Source organism: Dufourea novaeangliae, unplaced genomic scaffold (assembly GCF_001272555.1).
Source record: "Dufourea novaeangliae isolate 0120121106 unplaced genomic scaffold, ASM127255v1 scaffold108, whole genome shotgun sequence".
Classification (NCBI taxonomy): Eukaryota; Metazoa; Arthropoda; class Insecta; order Hymenoptera; family Halictidae; genus Dufourea; species Dufourea novaeangliae.
In genome coordinates, this window is record NW_015374014.1 from 2,439,581 (window position 1) to 2,464,405 (window position 24,825).

At 33.5% G+C, this 24,825-nt stretch overlaps 3 protein-coding genes across 3 annotated transcripts; all 3 read right to left on the minus strand.

The window, feature by feature from the left end:
* Nucleotides 1–847: 847 nt before the first annotated feature.
* On the minus strand, nucleotides 848–10,011 carry LOC107188723 (triokinase/FMN cyclase-like). Its single transcript, XM_015577066.1, has 11 exons — nucleotides 10,002–10,011; nucleotides 9,362–9,504; nucleotides 9,171–9,240; nucleotides 7,879–7,989; nucleotides 6,656–6,744; nucleotides 6,131–6,347; nucleotides 4,925–5,170; nucleotides 3,923–4,312; nucleotides 3,382–3,635; nucleotides 1,234–1,361; nucleotides 848–962 (listed from the first exon to the last, which is right to left on the minus strand). The coding sequence occupies exons 1-11, from the start codon at nucleotides 10,009–10,011 to the stop codon at nucleotides 848–850; spliced, it is 1,773 nt and encodes a 590-aa protein (XP_015432552.1).
* A 1,976-nt stretch (nucleotides 10,012–11,987) lies between these two features.
* On the minus strand, nucleotides 11,988–17,985 carry LOC107188773 (peptidyl-prolyl cis-trans isomerase-like 1). Its single transcript, XM_015577130.1, has 6 exons — nucleotides 17,884–17,985; nucleotides 15,533–15,661; nucleotides 13,647–13,780; nucleotides 13,340–13,429; nucleotides 12,311–12,418; nucleotides 11,988–12,115 (listed from the first exon to the last, which is right to left on the minus strand). The coding sequence occupies exons 2-6, from the start codon at nucleotides 15,601–15,603 to the stop codon at nucleotides 12,000–12,002; spliced, it is 519 nt and encodes a 172-aa protein (XP_015432616.1). The 5' UTR covers nucleotides 15,604–15,661; nucleotides 17,884–17,985; the 3' UTR covers nucleotides 11,988–11,999.
* Nucleotides 17,986–21,925: 3,940 nt separating this feature from the next.
* LOC107188724 (magnesium-dependent phosphatase 1-like) lies at nucleotides 21,926–22,692 on the minus strand. The gene is made up of 4 exons (XM_015577067.1): nucleotides 22,637–22,692; nucleotides 22,473–22,527; nucleotides 22,180–22,401; nucleotides 21,926–22,082 (listed from the first exon to the last, which is right to left on the minus strand). The coding sequence occupies exons 1-4, from the start codon at nucleotides 22,671–22,673 to the stop codon at nucleotides 21,926–21,928; spliced, it is 471 nt and encodes a 156-aa protein (XP_015432553.1). The 5' UTR covers nucleotides 22,674–22,692.
* Between the last annotated feature and the right edge of the window lie 2,133 nt (nucleotides 22,693–24,825).

Genomic DNA, 24,825 nt, shown 5'->3' on the forward strand with positions numbered 1-24,825 from the left:
ATTATTCTTACAATTAGATGTTATCCTTACAACCCTACTCATCACTACCTTAAATATTCGTACAAAAATCTATGAGATTTAACTGCAATAGTTTGGAAATTTCTTTATTGTCGAAAATTTCGACAGTAATGAATTTCTAAAAGCTGTTTCAGCGGTAGGGGACTTTAAATTATAATTATTAATATAGACTATGCACAAACAAACTCTAGTGGGTTCTGCCATATAAGCCATCGTTGTTGAGAAAATTAACAATAAATATTTTAGATGGCAGGATGAGACATAATTTGAAACATTGAAAACAAGAGCGGTGTAGCCGAGTTCTCGCAATCGGGAAGTCGGCAGTTTGACTCCCGCCTACTCTGTTGAGTTTTTTTTCACATGAATTATTGTTTTTTTAATTCTTACATGATTTATATTTAATAGATGCAGCAGACAACAGCGTAAGAAAACTCTCGATAGGGTCCGGCAATAATGACTTCGCATAGCAGAATACTCAAATCCAACTTGATGGTAAGAGGAACAAACATTTTTTCGTTCTTGTCTTTAGATGTCGTATCATCCAGCCGTCCCAGTTATCGATTATGTATTTTCGCTAGCGCCCGTTTGTTTACATATGCGCTTCGACCCCTTCGGAGTTGGCCCCGAAGAAGTCTCCCCATTTAAAAAAAAATAAGGACATTGTTCCTAGAGTAGTGTTCTTTGGAGACCGCATGGCACTTACCCCAGGATCCCGAAGGAGCGCAGTTCTTTTAGAAATCAAAGGCTTCGGACTAATATTTCTAACATACACACTAAATTGTAAAGCCACTACAAAAATATTTTATTTATTCCTTACATAACTTTACATTTAAATGCTCTTAATCACGTCTGCAATGGCACCAATCCAAGTGGCAACCCCATACGCACCAGCATCTACGTTTTTTAGGTACTGAACTTGTTTTACATAACTAGCTCTCCCTACCCTGCAACATTGAAATATTGTTAGTACTTGTTTAAAAAATATCAGATGCATTCATATGGCATATTATTGATACATTATCAATTTTTAGACATTAAAAATTAACGGTTAACGTAAAATCTACACTTTTATTCCAATACACGAAGATACATCTACATCTTCACATATTTCATACATGAATGTAACAATAAAAAAGAATATAGACGGAATGCATTTATATATGCTTATTTAAACATTCAGTATTCATAAAATTATAAAAACCATTTCATACATACTTAGGCTTCATATTTTTCGTAGCTTCGCATGCTTCCCAAGCTGCAGTTTTTAAAGCAGTACATATATCATCCATTTTATTATGCAACGCGCTTTCATAAGTTTCGCATACAGCGTTCATCACGTCAATCTAGAAAATAATAACGTTTTTAACTGATATTTTATTCAAATGAAAGAATATATAAAAACATCGTTCTACTAAGGAGTTGTATAGTAAATCCTTGTATGTACGAAACTTGGAACCCCATGCGTGTATACACGAAAGACGACTTATTGTTAGATTTTAACGTTTCGTAAATTTCAAGCCGAACCTCAGTATCTCGCTTTCATATTTTGCCGGCATCGACGGTCAGATAAAAGGAGAATATGAAAAAAGAAAGAGGGACTGACAATGAGTGTCGGGGCACCAACTAAGGTTTAAACTGCTGCAATCGTATTGTACGTACGTCATGTTTTAAAAGCAAGAAAAGGCACATGCGCCCTGATGCGCTACAGGGAATGTATATGACCGCGACTGAACCCATGGACCTAAGAACTGGAAGACGGAGAGCAAGATCCCACACCTAGGTCCATGACTGAACCATAAAACCGTAGTGCCCTCGCTTCGTGGCAAAGTTCCAAAGTACAGTTGGCGTCTTTAAGGAATCATCCCCACTACGGGAGTTTCCGGACCTGTGTTTACGACCTATCTGGGCTCCAGTCCCAATTTTCGGGTACATTTGCTTTAAAGATATAGCGTTAGCCATAAACGTGGCCGACTCTTAACCCTCCGAGTATTGGACTCCCGGGTCGTCCGAAGCTGGATCATTTTTGACTCACATCGATAAGTTACTAACACAAAGTCACGGTTGCTCGAGCTCGAGGCCCTTACCGACATTATAGAAGTTTTGTCGACCAGAAGGAAGGACAGCGAGTAAAAAAGGAAATAGAGTCAGCCGAAGACGTAAGTCAATACTTCTACAGCGGTCTTTTCCCGGCCGTTTTCACTCGCGAGCGCGTGATTCCGGCAAGTTGCCGGCGGCAATGTCCACGGAAGGTTCATTGAGTTCTATACTAACTGGAGTGTGAACTGCGGGATGAGGGCGGGTCCGAGAGAGAGGATATACAGGGTGTCTCAGTTAACTCGATCACCTCGAATAATGGCTTACCGGTACACTGTATGAAAATTTTGAGGCATGGAACTTAAATGGCATTAAGGGGCACATCTTATAAAATACGTGCTTTATTTGTGGGTGGAGGCATTTCAGAGATTTCAAGATCATCTTGATTTTTTTTTTAACGAAGTTACCTATTTTGTACAATAGATCGATAGAGTATCAAATTCTGAGTAAAAATGTGTTGACCTTCATACGACCTAAACTTATAGGTCCCATAGCTTCCACATAGGAAGTACGTATTAAAAATTATTTTGTAAATATCTCGTTGACTATTAGGTTTAGGATGTATGAAGGTCAACCCACTTTTACTGAGAATTTGATACTCTATCAATCTATGATACAAAAAATAGATCATTCCGTTAAAAAAAATCACGGTGATCTTCAAATCTCTGAAATGCCTCCACCCACAAAAAAGCACGTACCTTATAAGATGTGCCCCTTGATGCCATTTAAGTTCTACGCCTCAAAATTTTCAGAAAGTGTACCGTTAAGTCTGCTGAACTATTTCGCTTCTCTACTGAAAGCGAAATATATTTTGTAAGTTTCCTTGACACCTTCCCCAGCAGAAACGTCTGCTCTATCGTGTGCTGTGATTAGATTTTCGCCTAGACCCTTAATTTTTTAAATAAACTTAAAAATATCACCAATAATTGGTGCGTGTTTGGTGTCCTTTTAACTTTGAATATTATTTAAAGATACTTAGATTCTATAATATAATAACAATTTATATCATTTTGATCGGAAAAATCCAGAGAATTATTTCGTGTCAAAAGAAACTGAATAACTATTACTGTAAAAGCACAACACATCTCCTAAATTGAAAATATGCAATTTAAAAAGGAATTGAGTTTTCAAAAACTTGATGTGCTGGAAAGAAACGGTTTGCAGGTTCGTATTCAGCTCATAAAGATCTATTCGAAAGGTCTAATGAAAATTGCAAAATTTCTTACGTGTTGAACAGTTTAATATGCATAAGAATAATCGAATACATACCATCGACCTATCTCCTGGTTTAGCTTTTCCATATTTTATTAGACAAGTTAAACCACTGCGAAGTGCTTTAGCCCAAATAAATAGCCAACCTTTACCTTCCTCAGCCAATACCAATTCTGCGGCGAGACTAGTAAACAATAAACAATACAATGCTCCGGATGTTCCACCCATTTGTTCTTCAGCTATATGTGCCAGCTCTGAGAAAACTGATGACGGATGTGAGACATAAAAGTTGTCTAATTTTTGTAAAATATCTGAGAAGAAATATAATATAAATATATACAGGGTGTCCCAAAAATGTCCTCCGACCCGGAAATTTGGCACTCGGGGGGTGAATTGGAACAACTTTTTCCTTAGCAACAATGTAATCTGAGGCTTCGTTATCGAGATATTAACGAAAAACCGTATGTATAATATAATTGCGATTATATTTTTTATAATATATGATAATCAAATTCCTTTTCATTTATGAAATTGAACGTAATTTTTTAGTTCAGTATATCACATATTAATATAGACAAACTCATTAACAAATACGTACCGCTGGCAAGCCTTTTAAGTGTTGTACCACAGTCTCCATCCCCACATCCTCTATCCAGATCATTGATAACAGTTTCTTTCTCGATTATACGTTCACAGGCACTCTTTAAACACTGTCTCAGTAAATTTTGCTGTTGTGTATTGACTTTTATTCCGATTTGTTTTGCACCCTCTGTTACTTTAACCTGTATAGTTGTTCGTCTACTTTTTAAAGGAACACTATAAGCACACCCTGGCCATCGTGGCGCAGCGGTAGGACTATCCAAATAACTGATGAACATATCTTTATAATTTTCAGGTAATTTTAAAAGAGTGATGTGGATACCGGCACTGTTCAATGAAGTCATTAAGACTCCCGAGTAAACACGTAGAAGTTCAATGTTCATTTCTCCTGTGATAACAGAAACTTAATTAGCAATTAATTGTATAATTAAGTTTATAATTAAAGCAAACTTAATTTCATTTCATTTAATTAAAATCCAGATAAAAAAATCGAATCTTGTAGAAAAAGTAAGTTATGATAACTACTACGGTTTATTTTTACATTCAAAAAGTAGGACTTAGCAGATACCTAACTATCCAAAGAAGAAATTGGACCACAAAGGGTTAAAAATATGTTGTGTATTAAATTCGAGATGGTATCTTTTTTTTAATAGCAAGCAGTAAGTAATTAAACTTTTGAATAATTGCAGAAGATTTCTATTACGTTTTCATATATTTTATTTACTGTTTTCTATGTATTATTTTACAGTTATTTTATTATTTCATTTAAAAATATTTGAACTCGTTAAAAATTTGCCTTACATTATCAAGCTTGGAGTAGGTCAATGTTTCTACGCGCTGTTTACTGTTTACGATATTATGCTGTGTCATATGGCTTTTTTGTAAAGTATAAATACTTGAATAATAGTGTAGAACTATTAATATTTCTGTTTTATTATAAATATTAATATTTCTACTAATTTATATTTTAAATATTAATTTATATTAATCTATTACTTACGGAGCTGGTTCGCCAAATCGTGAACAACGATTCCTTGTTCCAATTGACTTAACGCTCCAAAATTATTAATAATTGCTGCAACGGAATCTCCATTAATTAAGCATAATGAATCACATATATGTTTCAACATGATCGAAACCACTTCACTGCATGTTTTTAATTTTGCTTTCTCGTATCCAGCTTCTCCGTGAACTCCCATTCCACATTCTATTTCGTCATCAGCGAGCTCAAACATTGGAGGTTGTCCTAAAGTATATTGATAATATTAATTGTTTATGAGGGACTTCCGATTGGGAGAGTAAGCGGTTAAAACACGTGTTGTGCGCAGGGGAGTGAAGTGGTAAAAAAGGAGGGTAATTTGACAAAAGGAAGTTGAAAAAGAATGGTAAGGAGTAGAAAGCTCGGTAGGGAAGGAGGAAGTGAGGGAAATTGAAGAAAAGAGGTAGTACTATACAGTACGTAAATTTACTGTTAGGCATTACTTTAACGTCACCCCGCACTCTCTCTCTCTCTTGGTGCGTGAACATTAGGGAAGGAATTAGTTTCCGCGACACTTGCAACTCAGACATTTCTAAAGTCCTACGACTGATTTAGAATATATTTGTATTACTTATTCTATAAACATAGAATTCAATTCATTTACAAGACTTGAATCATATCCGAATTCCTAGCTCGAGTAAAACCCAAAACAATACACTTCTATCACTCGAAGTGTACTGTATTCTTAATTACAAAGTTACGAACCCAACCTATTCCTTTAACCTAAAGCGGCTCCCAATGATGAAATAAGCATTGGTTCATCCGCTCCTAACACACTACCTAACCTGGGCTACGACGCAGACTGCCTTTAGCCCTCGGCTCGTAACATCATAAACTACCGTACCGTAAATAATAAAGCTTACCATTTTTCGAAAATTATCGTCGTGATTTTGATTTATTTGACCCACATCCAGTAAATCCTCGATGAATGTTCGAAGGCTCCTCGGCACGGACAAGGAGAGGTCCGCAGGTGTAACGCTGATTTTTTAATGAGGTTTAGCACAGTAGTAGAGCTTGGACTTCTGAAGCCAATGGTATCTATTTGTTTCAGCCACGTGTAGCCATTCGTTTATGAAATATTTAATGTTCTGTACAGAGAAGCCTTCGAACACTCATCGAGGATTTACTGTTTTTTAGAAACACAGTAAATTCTATTTAGATACTAACCAGGTATATTGCATGGGGTCAATCCAACTGCATAAGTAGCCATATTTTTCAAAACATTTTGTGCAACGTCATAAATTTCTTCAAGCGGTAAACCTCTTTCAGCCAATGCGCCAGCTATTTTTATGACGAATAGGAGGCCGGTTAATCCGCGTTTACCAGCGACACCTTGGTCCTTAATCGGAATACTACAGTCGTCATTTACGATTATCTCTGTCACCTACAATTTCGATCATGAAATCATTTAAAAGTGTCATTTTCAATTGAATTTTTTAATTATGTTTCACTAATAATCCTCCATAAAGAGTATGTTGGTTGAATTAATGACAGAAACAGTGTCGATGAAGTTCTTTCTCTGTAAGATGCTTTCTCTTGATACAAAAAGTTGCAATAAAAATGATACATTGTTAATACATTATATGGTGTTTATTTTTATTCATTTGGATCTTAACATTTCCAACAGCCAATTAAAAAAAAGAAACGATCAAAGGATAAAATATTCAAATTGTCTTTTTATTTTATGTTTACCTTGAACCCGCTTTGTCTTGCTTTTTCGACAGCTATCCCGAAATTGAGACAGTCTCCAGTGTAATTTGGAATCACCACTAAGATACCAGCTGAAAGTATACGGTGTTCATTAGGGAATAATGAATTTTATTAATATAGTATATATAAGATAAGAATGGAAACAGTAATAAATAACAATAGAAAATAAATATGAAGACGTTCACATACCAAATGTATCCATGTACATTAGTTACAAGGGAAGGTTCCGAACCCGAAAATTTTGATTTTAATAAAACTTCGCACGAATGTAGAGCATATTGAACTATGCTTAGACCAATTTCTTTTTCGTGCCCGTTTTCACTCGGAAGGGGTGAAATCAGCCCTTAAAGTTTTTGCATTTTTTTGTTTTCTTGATATAATTGTATAACGGTACGAGTAACGTTTCAATAAAATCAGAACAACATGTAAACACTTTTACTTTCGTTAGAATGAACTTAAGCAAACATATTCTATGATGATTTTGTTTTGATTGTAAAAATTTAATTTCGGTAAAAACGAAAAAATATATTATTATGAGCCAACAATCAAATATGAGCAATTAACCAAAACAGTCGATCTTTGCAGTATATGTTCATATTGTAGTATATTCACTAATTAAAGAACTAAATCCCTTACTGCACAAAGTTCAATAATCCCTCGATATGTCTTCCAAATTGTACCAGGTTATTTACTGGTCTGTATTATCCTAATCTTACACACTTGACGGTTTCCAAAATATTACCAAGAAATTATTGCAAAATAAATAATAAATGTAGAACGAAATTTTTTCAAACAAGACTTCTTTTTTGGAAAACTGAAAACGGATATTCATGGAGTACGTGTAAATCTAACTCAAATGTTAGAAATGAAGAAATATTAAGGAGTGCTAAAAAAATATTTTGCTATTTTTTAAGATAATGAAATTATTTATTTATTTCTATAGAAGCAACTTTGAACCCGTTAGCGAAAGCCTAATGTCTTGATCCCGCCCCGGATGTATGGCTAACGTGTCTGTCTATTTCTTATCTTTTCTACTTATTGGAAGGAAGAACGATAGCATGACCATGTGTATGTGCTCGACAAATTTTCAAAATGATTGTACTAAAAGTAATAGCAATGTATGGAAACTTTATACTACATTTTTGCCCAACAACGAGCGACCGTATATAAATATTTGTATGATTTTAAGATTCAGATTTTCCTACCCTGACTATATTGAGAAAGACGTTCGATACAGTAGGAAACGTGTTGCGATGGCGGTGCAGCAAATATGGAACCTGCTACAGACGCAGTTAGCATACCACTCCCGACGAATCCTGCAAATATGTGAAAGTGTGAAATGTTATAAGTAAATTTTTTATTATTGAGAATCAGTTTTTAAAGAACCCATTAAGTCTGCTATTAACAATTTTGAATTGCTCCCAATAGTACAGTTAAGGCTAAACGATGAAAAGGATCATAACAAGTACTATCCTTTATTGTATACAGATAATTTACTAAAAATAAAATAATAAACTTTAGAATACACACTAGCATTACAAATCACATTGTACAGTTTTACGATGATTAACTGACGCGTTTCATTTTCATTTTATAACTTATAAATGTTTCTAATACTTGCAAATACAGTGCATCTGCATTTACATACATTTTATTATTATACTTGGATTATTTATCCAAATTTACTAATTTATAAAAACAGATTGTAAAAAAAAGTTCATATATCTTTAATCCTCATTTACCTGTCTGGACAATTTGACCCAAAAAGAAAACATTAATTTTCAGTCATATGTTTATTGTAGGCAGGGCCGGCCCAAGAGACGATGCAAATGATGCATATCATCGGGGCGCCCTCGTAAGGGAGCGTCTTACAAGATTATTTTTTAAAATAAAAAGTATGCTGTTTTTAAAATTTTTAAATGTCAACCAAATTTAATGTGTGTATTTTTATTATTTTTATTACCCGAAAATTAGCCACTATTGTCTTTAAAGAAATATAGGGGGGGAGCTATAAAAGAACTTCGCAGCAGGGGCCGACTACCCTAGGGCCGGCCCTGATTGTAGGAATTCCTAAGTTAATTTAATACCAGCAGTACAATCCAATTGCGAATAAATCTCTTCCCCCGATTCAATATTACATTAAATTGAAATTGTTTCAAGAAGTATTAATTTAACAATTACCTGAACAGTACACAAGGGTTAATCAACAATTTTGTTAGGATAAAGATGAAATTAAATTTGACAAAAGATCTTATTAAAGTTTCTCTCTTGTTATATTCTGAACATTTGAATATACAATACATCTATAAAATCCGTAATATATATTTATTACATTATAATAAACTCGGACATGTGCCAAAACAGAAGATCGAGCGAAACGATAAGCTCGATGCCAATGTCAATTACCCGCCAGATCTCTAATATCCCGTCAATCGACGAAGAATTACAAAAAAAAATATATAAACATTTCAATTTATTACATGAAGCAAGGAATTACCTGCCGCAAATGGTTCGTGTCCACTCCCGCCACCACATATAATAGACACTTTATCCTTTTGATCTTCAAGCTAGATCATAATAACACATTTTAATAAATCAACATTCACACGAAAACAAACACTCGTAATGACAGTGGAATTTTTTGGTCAAATATGAATCGAACCAATGAAATTTAAATGCTATACATACATTTGGCATTAAGAAGACTTTATGCGACTCTTGGTACTCCAGCTGCGGATAAGTATACGACAAACCAGAAAGAGTTTCCGTAACAGTATCGTTGAGCGAATTAATTAAGCTCTTCATGGTACCAAGAAGAATTTCCCGTGGGCCTTGCAATCAAATGATAGACCACCAGATCTTCGTTCGATGCACTGAGACCAAAAGATTTCCGAAACTAATTCCTAATCTTTATCTGAAGGTTATGAGTTATCGTTACTTATGTAAGACTTTGTTATGTATTCGTTTAGCTTGCATTAAAAACAGTCAGTGAATTCGACCGTGATCATGGATGAATGAAGAAGCGCTAAGCTGGTCTGATAAATCGTGCACTTGCAAATATCGTAGTAACAAAGATAGGAATACATACTCGCCTTTAGTGATAATTTATAAGTATAATTTATAAAAAGACATACTTTAATGATTTTTTATGATGGATGATTATTGGAACATAATCTTATTAAGTATTAATATTTATGACACTGTCTATGTAAATTTACGTTTTTACTGAATACTTCAAAACATAGAAATTACAGAGAAATTTACTTTCTCGATTAAGAAAGTTCAGAATAATAATGAATTACTAGATAGCGGATGTTTATGCAAATACCGATCTTCATGGATTAATTTAGAGATATTGGAAAGAAATAAAAATGTGTTTAGTGTATTTCCGATTTTATCAAGTTCTAAATATAATAAAGCCACATTAAACTTCAATAAATTACACTATACTCATATGATCATGTATTATGAGCGATCAAATGTAAATACAGAGATTGCTGGTTTATGCTTACCAGCAAGCAAGAAGTTATAAATAAAAGGACAAGAAAATTTATATTTATTGCTAAGTAATATTTAATAGAAATTCAAATTTTTAGACATCGAGTAAGTAAGTAATGTCGATAGATGTTTTCTTGAAAGCTTAGTCACAGAAAATAGTTGAGTACATGGGCGTAGCCAGGTTATCAGTCAAGGGGGGCAATTTAATTTTTTTTCCTCCAGGGGAGGGGGTGGGGGGGGGAGGGCGAAATCCAATTCTTTTTTCTTCTAAGGGCAAAAGCCACTTTTTTCCGTCCAGGGGGGGAGGGGTGGACAGTGCTGTCTACCCCCTGGCTACGCTACGGTTGAGTACCATCCTTACGATAAAATTCAATGTTAATCCATATGACAAAAAATAGGGATATCATTACAATTACATGTTCAGTATTTTTGAATTCGCAATTTACTTTATAAAAAAGGAAATAATTTTATCCGTAATCGTTGCGTTCAATATTTTTCTGTAATCAGTTAATATGTAGTATAGTTAATGCTCTTCTTATATCATCTTTTTTAATTTAAAAAATCGTGACTGAATAATCGAAAATATATAAATACAGTATATTGAAAAAAGAAAACTCCCCAGTCAGCCAAACCTACAAAGCCAAATTTCGTCTAATGCCTGTTATAAAGTTATGACTACAAGTTGCATGTAGCATTTGCTATAAACAACTTGCGCGCACATTGGCAGCACATAGGCAGCAAATTGGCTTGCGCAAACTTTATGTTGGTTTTGGTCTCAATTTAACATAGATCATGTTGCAAGACTTTTTGCCAATTTGCTTTACCATTTTGTCAGCTGGCGTTGCCTGTAAACCCGAAATCAAATGCGGAAACAGATGGCTAAGTTATTTTTAGACATCTTTTGTCATTTATTGCTGGCAATTTGCTTGAAACTTGTACACAACTGTTTATCAGGGAGCTGCTACGTCTAGACACAAAAGAACAAGTAAGAAATGATTCTCGACTCAATCGTTAATCGTTTACGCGAATAAGGAGGAAAGTTCGTAAATTGACTATAAATATTAATTACTGATTTGAATAATTTACTTACCTTAGTGAATATACGACTACAAAATAATCTAAACACAATTGTTGGGTTTTACATTACAACAAAGAACGTTCTGCAAGTAGTGTGTCAATATTTGAACGTTTTACACATTGACAAAGTGATCTATGTTGAAACCAATGATTAGACTACGGATTTTTATGCAAAATAAAAGTTTCTAAAGTAATTTATAAAAATAGAAGCAACTGTAGAAATTTATTTTCCCTCTTAAACATCTTATTGGGTTCAGAATAAACTAGAAAACTCGTTGAATCCGATGAAAGTTTCGTTTTTTATTGTATTTCACACAGCCTTATAGGCTATAAATGCATAAAATCCGCAATCTATCAATGATACATGAATTTAGGTTCATATTAATTAATAATTTAAAAAATAGTTAATGTGACAATTTCGAAGATCTTATTTATGTTCCTAGCAATATAAGTAGACTTTGCAAGAGTAAAAGCGTGGTGTAATCGTTAGAACGCGCGGACTCACGCTTATTTTGTAAGCGGTTCGAATTACATTCGGCAACTGTTACATATTCTCTTTTTAAATAAATCTTAAAATTACAGTTTTTCGGCATCTAGAATCTCATTTTGGTTACAACATGTAGAGTAATGATAAAATACCATACAGTATAAATTTTATAAGTTTAAACAAATTAGACGTTCTTTCAGTTCCTTTTACTATATAAGAGTTTTTTACAAAAATAATAAATATAATTACATTGTCTTTATTTTATTAAGCATTCCTTACTGATCCTTTAACAATTTTTATGTCGTCAACAGGTCTGTCATTTTTATCAGTTTCGACTAAACCAATTCTCTTTACTATTGCCATGCCAGAATGGACTCTACCTGTTAACAAATAGAAACATTATTAATATTTTCATTGAATGTTTATAGACTGGCTCTGAAATTGTGGCAATGTAATGGAAGTATATAGACACTCCCAATATTAATAATATAAAGTATATTGTGCTGGATTCTACACAGTAATGATAGTAAGAGTTTAAAAGCTTATACATTAAAACGTTATACATAAACATTTACCGAAAATTGTGTGTTTTCCATCTAGCCACTGTGTAGGTGCTAATGTAATAAAAAATTGAGATCCATTTGTGTCTGGTCCCGAATTAGCCATAGACACTATTCCAGCACCTAAATCAATATTATATGTTAATACGAAATTTGAAAAAAATTAAATATTCATAAATATTAAAAATATGTATAGTATTCTTGCCATACTGTTTAATTGAATATATAAAAATAACTGATAAGAAGCTAGGGTAGATGTCCCAATTATTGCGACCTTAAGATTATAGTGCAATTACGTGTTCCTTAAGATTAAAATCGTCTCACAAGGAATATAATATTATTTAACATCTCTTTCATTGAAAAAAAAATAGTTTTATACATTAAATATGAACAAGTAACTAATAATTAATTAAAATCTGTGAGCAATCCCAGTGTCCCTATAACTGTCATCTCAAAAATTAAGGTAATCCCTATATACATTAACCATTCATTTTGTACAACCGATATAGATTGAACAATAAAATTACAGCTCTTTTTTAGTATGATTTCGCAATCACTTCCCACTTACGTACTCGTGTTTTGGACGCTCAAATTACATTTTCATTATTCAGCATTAATTTTTAAATACCAGGTACATACAAGTATACGTATTTCTTTGTTTTTTGTCACACAATTCTCAATACGTTACGTTTTTATTAAAGTAATATAAATAAAGTGGCAGTATTAGGGACACTGGCAGTAACTGGGACATTTACCTTGTTAACAATTTCGTAGTAATAATTCCTACGAATATGATAATATTTATATTCACATTTATCTGTAAAACTATTATAATTTAAAACTATGTTATATTTTAACTATACATTCTACATAAAATATTCCTCACTTATTTATGAATGATCGAACTTAAAAGATTTCTCAAATAATTAAGAAGGATTATACTTAAAGAAATATACTATTACAGAATTATAGACACAGTTACATTTTATCTAAAATATGTTAATATTATAAAATAAACGATAAAATATCACTCGTAACGAATACCTGTGTGTTTTAGATCATCGTGTATTTCATCGTCGAAACATTCACCGTAAATAGACACGCCACCTTTTCCCGTTCCCGTAGGATCTCCGCCTGAAATAAGAATTCTATAGAAAATTCTGTAAATATTTCTATATTTCCAAGGTGACAAGAAAACTTAACAAAAAAGCAATAAAGAAAAAATTATTCATAAATACTTCGAAATTTCTTCTTCTTACATAACACTTAATTTTACATTATTAATAAGACTCATGTTACATTTTCAATATTATTAATATTCTTTCTACATAAAGATATAATAATTCAGTACCTTGTATCATGAAATCTCTAATGACTCTATGGAATTTCGTTCCACTGTAATATCCGCGTCGTGTGAGTTCAGCGAAATTTCTGCATGTAATTGGCACGTGTTTCCAATAAAGTTCAATAACTAATTCACCCATACTGTAAAAAAACGATAATCAGTTTTTACACAATGTACAGTAAGTGTATATTTCGAATTCATATTTGCATGGGCTAATTCTTGAGAGTAAAATTTAAACTGGTATTTCTTCCTGTCACTAAAAGTTTCATTATGTTGAAAATAAAGTTAAAACTTTGTTAAATTTTAAATGAGCTTTTATTTCATCGTCTTTTACACATGCAAATAGCGTAAATGTATAATAGGAATCTAGTCAAAGACTTGAGGAATTGTTGTAGGATCATCTTCTTCCATAAAACATGGAATTGTATTAGGCTTTTAATGTCTGTACAAAGAATAATAAAAAATAAATAAAATTACAAGTATCCATTTCAAGAGAACTAGTTTCTCCGTTTGAATCATATCATGAATATTGAAGAATAAAAAATAAAAAACATTGGAAATTATAACAGCATCAAGCCGTATCTGACCTTTTTTAATTGATACTTTCAGTCAACAACTTCCACAAAAGATTCATTTTTTACATTTTCAAAAAAGTGAATCTTTATAATATCATATCATAGTGTCGTACGAGTCATACAATTATCACATTCAAAATTATCATTCAAAAAATCGCACAGCAAGAAAAATCATCGATTTAAATCAGCGGTGGACAAAGTTGGCTCCCGGAACCTAAAACTTGTCCCCACCACCGTCCACCGTTACCATGGAGTGACAAAGACAAGAGTCAGGGCTTCTTTGGGTTTTTTTTTCACACGGTGCGAAAGAAAGGTTGGAAGGGGAAACAGACGCGTGAGGTGCCCCTACGCAGCCCAAAGCTGATCTAGATGATCAAAAGTAATTTTGATGACTGATGCAATATGTTTCAATTTTCATTATAACTTGTTGGAAAAGGATTAGAACTGCTGAAAACACATGTATACAGGGTGTTCCATTTCAACATTTACACGCTTCTCCCAAACTATTCATTATTCCAAAAAAAGGTTTCAAGTAGAACTTACTTTGTTTCGAAGCGGACATCTTATGATAGTCGCAAAATTCATCTAGGTATACGTGCCTCGGAGATTTCAAGGTGACATTTGCTTTTTTAAATAGACCCAATATTTTCCTTTAGATAAACGTGTAGCCCATTCCGTGACGAATTCATTGACCTATAATATGTTGGTCTTCCAAGGTTATTTATGCCGTCCAAAACTTACTTTTGTTAAACGTCTTCAAGATTTCTTTTACCGGAGTATTTCGTCGCTCTAGTTATAAATATCGTTACTTATACAGTACTTGTGTAAGTTTTGAACGGTAACAAATGACCTTGACTGACCTTGAAAGACCAACATATTAAAAGTAAATTAATTCGTTACTGAATGAGCTACACGTCTACCTAAATGAAAAGATATGTCAATTTAAAAAACAAAGGTCACCTTGAAATCTCGGAAGCACGTCCAGGTGGAAGATATGATTTGTGACCATCATAAGATGTCCCCATTGAAACAAAATAACTTTTGCTTGAAACATTTTTTGGAATAACAGATAATTCAGGAGATAATTGCGTGTAAAAGTTCAAATGGGACATCCTCGAAATGCATTTTATAAAGCATATCTATCTTAGTATTTATCTAAAATTGATCGATCATGATATTTACTTAAAATTGATGGTTCCAAGGATATGTTTTACAGTTTTTAAGTTTGGAGTCGAATATTTAATCCTAAGGTATTTATACTAATATTTAAGTTATTTATACACACGTTTTAAACGTGTCATATTTTTATATACTTACGTTGTTTCAAGTGCTACAAACGGTGGTTGCCAGTGCTTGTCAGGGATTCCAGATATATTTGCAAGGGCCATTATCTTCGAAAACAACTATTTCTTCTAGAGTTCTTTTTCTTCTATTACTTCACTTTATCTAATATAAAATGTTGATAGTTACAAATTCTATTAATTGTTTATTATGTAATTGGAAATCTTATTCTTAAAGAATGAACTTTATAAACTAATAAAAGACAATATTAATTGATACTAAATTATGATAAAAACAGAATGATACACTCCACATGTAGTTTATTAACTTTTATGATTTGTACATATAAACTTAATTTATATACTATATTATATGTACCAACATGGATATAAACATTGTACCATTAAACATGTTATAGTCTACTATTTCCAAAAATAAATTAAGTATGAAAATTGCATCTACTGGTTGTGATATCATTGTATAAGTCTTATGTATTTATCTTATACACTAATATCTGATAATATTTTAATTTTTTTATATAAAACTACACAAGTAAAAAGAAGACCATTTTTATTTTCTCAAATTGAATCAATATATTTTTGAACATCTATAGTTGCAGCATATATCCTACGAATTTCTGTAATAAATGTTCTTGAAACATGCGAATTTTTGTACCTATATGAAGTATGTATATTAGTTCATAATTCTATCAGTAAAATACCCTGCTACATATATTATATGTATAACAAAGCAAAAACAACTAGCCAACTTATTAAGAGGTAAGATCGATTGAAACAATATGTATGTTGGTATCTTCATAAAAATATTTATTTAAAGATGTTATTAATGAAAAATTCAAAAATTCAAAAATTCAATGGTAAAATTATGCTTTTTAGTTTTATAATAAGCTACCTTGATAACCAGTTGTGTACAAATCTCTAGCAAATTGCCAACAATAAATGACAAGATTTGTCTAAACAACCATAGCCATTTAGTTTCTGCATTTGACTTGGGTTTTGCAGGCAACAGCAGCGGACAAAATAGTGAAGCAAATTGGCAGAAAGTCTTGCAACACGACCTATTTCTAATTGAGGGCAAAACTGTAACAAGGTATGCGTAAGCCAATTTCCTGCTAAAGTGCGCACAAGTTTTTTATAGCAAATCTTGTATCAAACTTGTAGCCATAACTTTATAACAGGCATTCGACAAAATGTGGCTTTGCAAGTTTGACTGACTGGGTAAGTATGTTCAATTATTATTTATTAAAAACTACATGCTATTAAATATGTAAATAATTTTCTATTTAATTTCAATTATTAATATAAGATAAAGTGATATTGAAGTTTCCTGTCAGCCAAATTTTTTCCAATGCCTGTTATAAAGTTATGGCTACAAGTTTGATGCAAGATTTACTATAAACAACTTGTATGCACATTGGCAGTAACATAGGCAGCAAATTGGCTTCCGCAAACCTTGTTCCGATTCTACCTTCAATTTGACATAGGTCATGTTGCAAGACTGTATGCCAATTTGCTTTACCATTTTGTCAGCTGGTGTTGCCTGCTAAACCGAAGTCAAATACAGAAACATATGGGTATGGTTTTTTAGACAAATTTTGTCATTTATTGTTGGCAATTTGCTCGAAACTTATACACAACTGATTATCAGGATTAATAGAAACAATGGTGATTTTAAGTAATAAAAGATTATAAGAAAACAACAAGACATGAAGTATACAAATTCAAATTCAAATTATACATTATATTATATAACTTTTCAATAATTCATAATATTTGTTAAATCCTTTACCATTCTTTATTTTTAATACAATTTTTAATCAACGTATATAACTTCTTATACCATTTTTCTCTTGTCAACCTGTGCGAATGTTAATGTGTATAAAAAATAACTTAAATATTATTACACAAAAATATCAATTTCTATAATAATTGAACACTGCTACTATTGTGTCTTTTCTATATTGTACATGATTTAGGTTAACACTATATAATCTGTAATCGGTGTTGAAATGCCTGTTACAAAAACTAATATTTGAAGTATCATGAAATAAAAATAATAATAGTCAGGACATTTTTTATGTTATATATATTTAAAATACATATATCTAATATTTTTGCACATTTTTGGTGTTTTATAATATAAGGTTATTTATTGCACCATGTAGATTAACTTGACTTAAACCTACATATTATCTTTAACACAGATTTTAATTAAAAAAACAATACCATTTCAATTAACATTATTTCAATTAACATCAAATAACATTAATTGAAAGGATCATTATTTTCACGATATTCGAATTTTTCGTCTTACAACATATGTATTAATATATGATTATCGACCTAAATAGTCTTTCATTTTCTTACCAGTTTTAAAACAGCTATTTAAAATGATATTTTAAGTGTTGCAAAGACTGTTCGGCAATTTATTTCACAAAGCACAATCAACACAACAATAAACAACCCAGCCAAACCTCCAAAGCCAAATTTTGTCCAATGCCTGTTGTAAAGTTATGGCTACAAATTTGATGCAAGATTTGCTATAAACAACTTGCGCGCGCATTGATAGCAACATATGTAGGCAAATTATGTGCAACGTAAAAAGACGAATGCACATTTACTTTTTTGTAAATTCCTTTTTACGAATTTGTAAACTTCCTTTTCAAATAACGTGTCAACGAAAAGGTAATGTAACAGAAACTGAACGAAAAGTGATCGTAGTTCGGTATTGGCATACAAATTCGTAGTTCAATAACGGGCAACAATATTACTGATAATGAATAAGTTTCTTCAAAAAGCCCGAAAAAAAATTTAGGTACAGAAACTTTCAGAATTATCGCCGAAAATAAGTCATAGCTTGCGTTAAATTAAAAAAATAATAATCAGCAATAAATTGATTAGAACTCACCCTTTCGGAAATTCACCTGCAGTTTGCAAACCTGTGTCACTAGATCACTGAACCGATCCTGGTCATTGACTACCGAAACGGTTTATGGCAGGGTATCGCCCAGTTCGCAGGTGATCGCAGGTATCCTCACCAGCCGAAGTTAAGGGTTGTAACGTCAAGTGCGTCTGGATTATTTCACCGGTATTCACTTCACTACACGACCATTAACAGTCACCCGACCCAATCACTTAATGTATTTTTAATCCAACGTGTTGTTCCTACGTTAGGAAAATTCGTGGCCCCGGAAAGGGCAGATTGTTTTCAATTTATCAGATGTTTTACGTAGCCAAACACTTGCACAGCAGCAGCCGCATATCCGTTATTCTGTACGTAGCACCAGAACATTGCGTAATACTCCCGTGAACACACACCACGTGCGTCTTTGACTTCGGTAGCCTCGATCGGTGGCTATCTCCAACCTCCAACCGTGCTAAGACGCCATCAGCCGAAACGCGGGAACCCCCCAAAGCCGTCAGCCCAACAAAGCCACGCCGATACGCGTATATACCACCTTCGATTCGACCGCGGCACACGCAGATCTCTTACATTGTCTTATTTTGTTTTTTAAATTCATTATGTTTCATTTTGATTTATTTTAATTAATTGTATTTTATTTTGATTTATTTTAATTAACTGTGTTTTATTTTGATTTGTTTTAATTGCTTGTGTTTTATTTTGATTTATTTTAATTCAATTTAATTTTTTCAATTTTACGCTTCTTAACTAGGTTCATCGTCATCGAACGAAGATATCGCTCTCACCGTTGGACTTAAATGCGTGTTTAATGTTTAAAACAATGTTTTTAAATAATGTTTAAAATGCGGTTAGATTAAGTTCATTATGTTAGTTATAAGATATTGTAAAATAATTGTAATGTAAACCGAGCAGTTACTACTTTAGCTTCTTTTCCTCGCATACTTCGCTTCTTCCGGTCACTCTGCAATGTATGCAAGTGATCGGCCGTGTTGCAGCTTCCGAATGGTCGATTCCACGAACCAGAGATCTGTTCGAGGGGGTGGTGGGCACAGACTGTAGGGTGGTGTCTGTACGCGCGCGGCCGTCTTGCGGATACCCCGTCCGAGGACCCCTCCGCTGTAATTCGTGCCACGTCCCCTTCTGCGGGCAGCACGTTGGGAGTAATGGGATTTTTGTGCGGTGGCCATGCGCCACACCCTGCCGAACAGGTTTGCTGGGGGACGGGGGCCGGTCCTAAGGATCGGCAACACGGTCGCATCGGTCGAGTCTCTTGGCGTTGCGCGCCACTTTGCATCAGAGAGAATTAGTGCTCTCTTTCTGAGTATCAACTATCTGAAACTTATTCTTCTTCAGAGAATATGCACTCCTTTTGTTTACAACAATTGCTGGGTGTACAGCTAAACGGGGTAATTGTAAGTTAAGTCGATTGTAAGACTACTGTAAGCTCAAAAAAGAAGACATCGATCGTCCGTCGTGGGATCTTTATTTTATTTTCAGTTAGACTCAAGAAAGAAGACATTCGCCATGGGACATCAATTTTAAAGCGTCTACATTTAAGTTACTTTTAAGTTCATTGTATGTCGTCGTAAGAAGGGAGGTAGATGAAACTAATAATACCATCGATGAAACAACGGTTACAAAATATGGGATCGGGTGCCATCTAGCTTTCTTTGGGTCTCCAATCGCAGCAACCTCCTCGTAGTGAGACTCGGGCAATCGGTATTATCCTCGGTAAAGTATAGTAAACCGGATATATTACCAAGCTAATGGCTGTGAACTTAGAATTAATTTCTCTAGTTATAAGAATGAATGTAAAATCGAATATTTTTGGTCAATGTTCTATCTTACGTGAAACTTAGAATACTTTAAGGCTAAGTGTAAGATAGAAAATCTTTGTTAATTATAAGTATACGTGAAACTGAATAATAAAGTGCAAGAAATCATATACTTAAATGTATTTATGATAACTCGAAATTTTCGGACATTCTTTAATATCTTGTGTCAATGATACTGCATGAACAAAAGTATATCATCAAAAAGTCTGTAAAATATTGAATATTCATTAAGCTTGCAAAACCTATCAATAATCACAACACATTCAAGACTTCCAAGACCGCTCAAGACTTCGAATCCGTTCAAGACTTTCAAGAGTTTTTAAGCTACGAATCAGATTCGAAGTAATTCGAAAGTGTCGCTCGAATTCAAGACAGTGAAGGATTCAGGACAAGCGATTCGGAGCGTTCCAAATCCTATCACTACCTGTAGCTGGCTCTGGACGTCAATTTCTTGGAATTCGGAAACGACTCCAAGAGGATATCTTCCCGATACCGTCGGTTCGTATAGTAACCGAATCAGACGGCGTAATTACATTTTTCGGCCGGTGCGTTTCATTTTCGACATTAAGCGATTGAAGATACGTTTTAATTATAGAGACTCGTTACTCGCTCCTTCGATAACGGGTATCGTTATTTCCGGCTGGGTGTCTTTTATGCAGCGAGTGGAACATCTTCTTTGAAGCGTAAGATCGGAGACCAGGAACAGAACAGACTCTCAATAACGAGTAGCGTTATTTATGGTTGAATGTCTTTGCGCAACGAGCGGAACGTCCTCTCTGAAGGGCAAGATTTGAGACCACGAGCGGAGCGTCCTCTCTATGGTCTTTGGTGAGTACCAAGTCGCTTCATATATTTATGCGTGATTTTACTTGTTGCTCGTATGGCGTTGAGGGAAAGGGATCTATATAAAATGAGTTAACGTTGATTTATATTGACTACTAATAGATATCTTCTATGAAATTAGGATGGATGGCAAAAGACACAAAAGACTTAACTCTACCTTAACTTTTAAAATGAATTCACACATCAGTGACTCAGTGTTGGCCGATTTTCCCCTCGAGCGATGGTCAGTACCTTCGCGAAAGGAGCGTTACGTCACATGTGCGCTCGCATGTGCTCATTCATACGTCTTTGAATTTACGCTCGTCGCCGCGCGATAATATAGCGAATAATATAGCTTCCTATTTTCCTGATACATGCAACGTAGTTCTGCTGGTCTTTCTATTGGTATTTGTACTGTGTAATCTATTAGTGTAATTTACTGTTTCAGTCATTTTAATATAGGCGAATGTTTCTAGCCTAATGCATGATGGAGGATGTACGTTTAAAAGCTTTTTACAGAATTTGTTATTTTTATCATTAATAGATAACAAATTAACTGAACTATTAAGCATTATTACTCCTCAAAATCCTCAGTTTCCGTAAGGAGAATTTTTAAATTAATTGACCAAAGAAATAATGATAATATTGTCATCAAAAGTTCATTGCAATATTATTTGGCAATAATTAATCAAATTTAAACACAGAAAGTATTTATTAAAACAATATTTTGTATGTATAATACACTACATAAATCTGTATTATACATAAGAAATGTAAAGAATAAAAATAAAATTCCACTTACTAAATAAATCTTAGAAAAATACAAATGTTAAAAATCTTTTAAGGCATTCTCTACGACTGTGTGTGATACACCATCTCTTACAAATATGCAAGTAACACCAAGTTTGTTCACGTCCACAATATTTCTGTGTTCATCATCAAAAAATATCATATCCTTATAATCATTGCCTGATGCCTTTTGAATTCTATAAGAATGTAATTTGTCTTATTTGTTGAAAAATTTAAAAAGAACAGTAATTTAGACAAAAATAAATAATATTGTTTAATTAAATTTAAACTTACTTAGAAAAATGAGTTAGTTTATTTCCTGGATATATCTCTTTATACTTAAAATACTGTTCCCAATTAAATAAATTTAATAATTGGTTAGCACCCTGAATTTCTGACGTACGAGAAGCAACACCAAGTTCATAACCTTCATCTGATAACCTTTTCAAAACAGCAGGTACCTCTTTATAACAATGTATTATTTTACCATGTGCATCTACTATAACACTTCCTTTCCTGTAGTAGTTTTAAGAAACAATAAAGTCAATATCATATTTTCTGTGGTATTCATAAACATTATAACTTACTTTTTAAAAGGAGGAGTAAAATGAGTGTCAACCCAAAACGGCCATAAAGTATAGTCTAAAAAACATCGTCTACATTAACATTTATCTGTAATCGACTTACACGATTAAAAATTACTAAATTGTTTAACATTAAAAAAGAACTGTTTTCAGTCAAATTTTCTAACCCAAATCAAAGACAATTATTTTAGGTTTCCGACTCATCTTCTCTACTTTCTTCAGATTTTCAGTCAGTGACAGCAAGTGATGTGACAGTGGTTGCTTTAGAAGACAACCGTTTAGTCAACCGCTGCGAACTAGAGATGGCGTGAACTGATACTTGTGAATCACGAGTGATTCGATCACGTTAGTTCTCAATCACGGTGATTTTTCACAGTGATTCGTGATTTCTCGTTATCATCGTGACACATAATCTGTATATTTTATATTTATATTAACGACATCAAAACAAAAATTCGAGTTATATCGTATGTCGTATAAAGTGAAGGAATAATTAGAAACAATGAAGAATAATGAATAAATTAATGATTATAAATTATAATCTACATCTTACCTAGCAAATCATTCTTTTAGATTTCTTGTTTTTTTTCTACTGATTTTACAAACACGAATAGTAATGTAATTCATCGTAAAATCATATTGAATACGTTTTTCAGTTTAAAGATCAAGGACTTACGATCGCAGTGAGCAAATTCACTCAAGATAAAAAATCGCAATCACGGTTGTGAATGAAGTTAAATCACGACCGTGATCGTCATTCGGCGATGTGATAAATCACCGTTAGTATTTTGCACGCTATTTCTACCTGAAACCGTTTTGTAATTTGATTATTTGTATGCAATCATTTAAGAAATAGCAATTCTTTCTGAAATTGTCACATGCTTCTATATAGATGAAATTGTGCGTTCGATGTGGTAAGAGACTCCGTGCGTGTGAAAAAGTGGGGTCATAGCATCCCAGGAGGAAGCGCCAGAGACCCCGTCTGGTGAGAGCATGGGGCCATAAAACCCCCGGTGGAGGCGTCAGAGACCCCGTGCGGTGGGAGCGTGCGGTCGTAGAACCCCCACAGATGGCGCCAGGGACCTGTTTATCGAGATCGTGGGGTCATAGAACCCCCGGAGCATGCGCAAGAGTTTTGAAACGTGATCCTTTATCGTTGTTGCTCGTACAACTCTCGAGCTCGGTCGAATGTTGCTCGTGCAACTGTCGAATTGGGACTCACGCTTGTGCATGTTCCTGTGAAGAAATTAGATAATAACCCCAGCAACCATGGCAGTTTCTGCAGATACTATTACAGCCCAAGTTTAAAAGACGTAGGCTGTAGTTAGCTTCTGTAGTAACCTGTTGAACCAGACAACTATAATTAGTATATGATTGTACAATATTTATGTAGTTATATTTCAGACAGTTCGATGAAATGAAGCTTATATTACCTGCTTATATTAAAGTTTAAAATACAATACGATGCGCTACGGTACAATACGTCTATTCGATTCAATTGCTCTATTGCGACTACAACATCATGCTATCCGCGTTCGGCGCAATGCGCTAATACGGTGGCCAACGAAATATCATTGTAACACTTAAAAAAGTTTTAAAGTTCCATTTATTTCATTGTCCTGTGAAAATGTTCATACTTCCAGCAGCATTCATATTCCAATCAAAGAATTTACAGAATAAGGAAAAGGAATCTAAAGTAATTTTCAGTAGTTCCATACATCTTTATCTCGAATAATTTTCTAAAACATTCAAAGTACTAGACTTTTTTACACTTTGAATCTCATATCGATTTCTAAAATAATCCTAGTTCGATGTAATATAGAACGTGGTTTTATGAGATAGATTCGAAGTTCGCAGCCATTAGCTCGGTATTACCTTCAGGTTACAATACTTTACCGAAGATAATACCAATTGCCCGGGTCTCACCACGAGGAGGTTGCTGCGAGTGGAGGCCCAAGGCAGGTAGATGGAATCACAAGTTCTACATCTACCCACCTTTCACAATAAACCTTATAAATAACTTAAATCTTAACTATGTAATACTATCGGTACTAAAATCCCTCGACGGATGACTTCTTTCTTGAGCCTAAATCTATAAAAAACTAAGTTCCCTCGTCGGTTGTCTTCGTTCTTCAGCTTAGAACTAATATTATCTTAATATTCTAATCAATACGAATTAATGCTATTAATACAAAATAACTTAAACTAAACGCAACGTAGTTGTTAATACTCAAACGAAAGAGATAGACGGAATGGAAAAAGTTCCATCGATCATTTCGTTTACGCACCTAATATTCTATATACCAAGCAGTTATTAAGTCTACGATGAACTACGTTAAACTACAGTATGAACAAG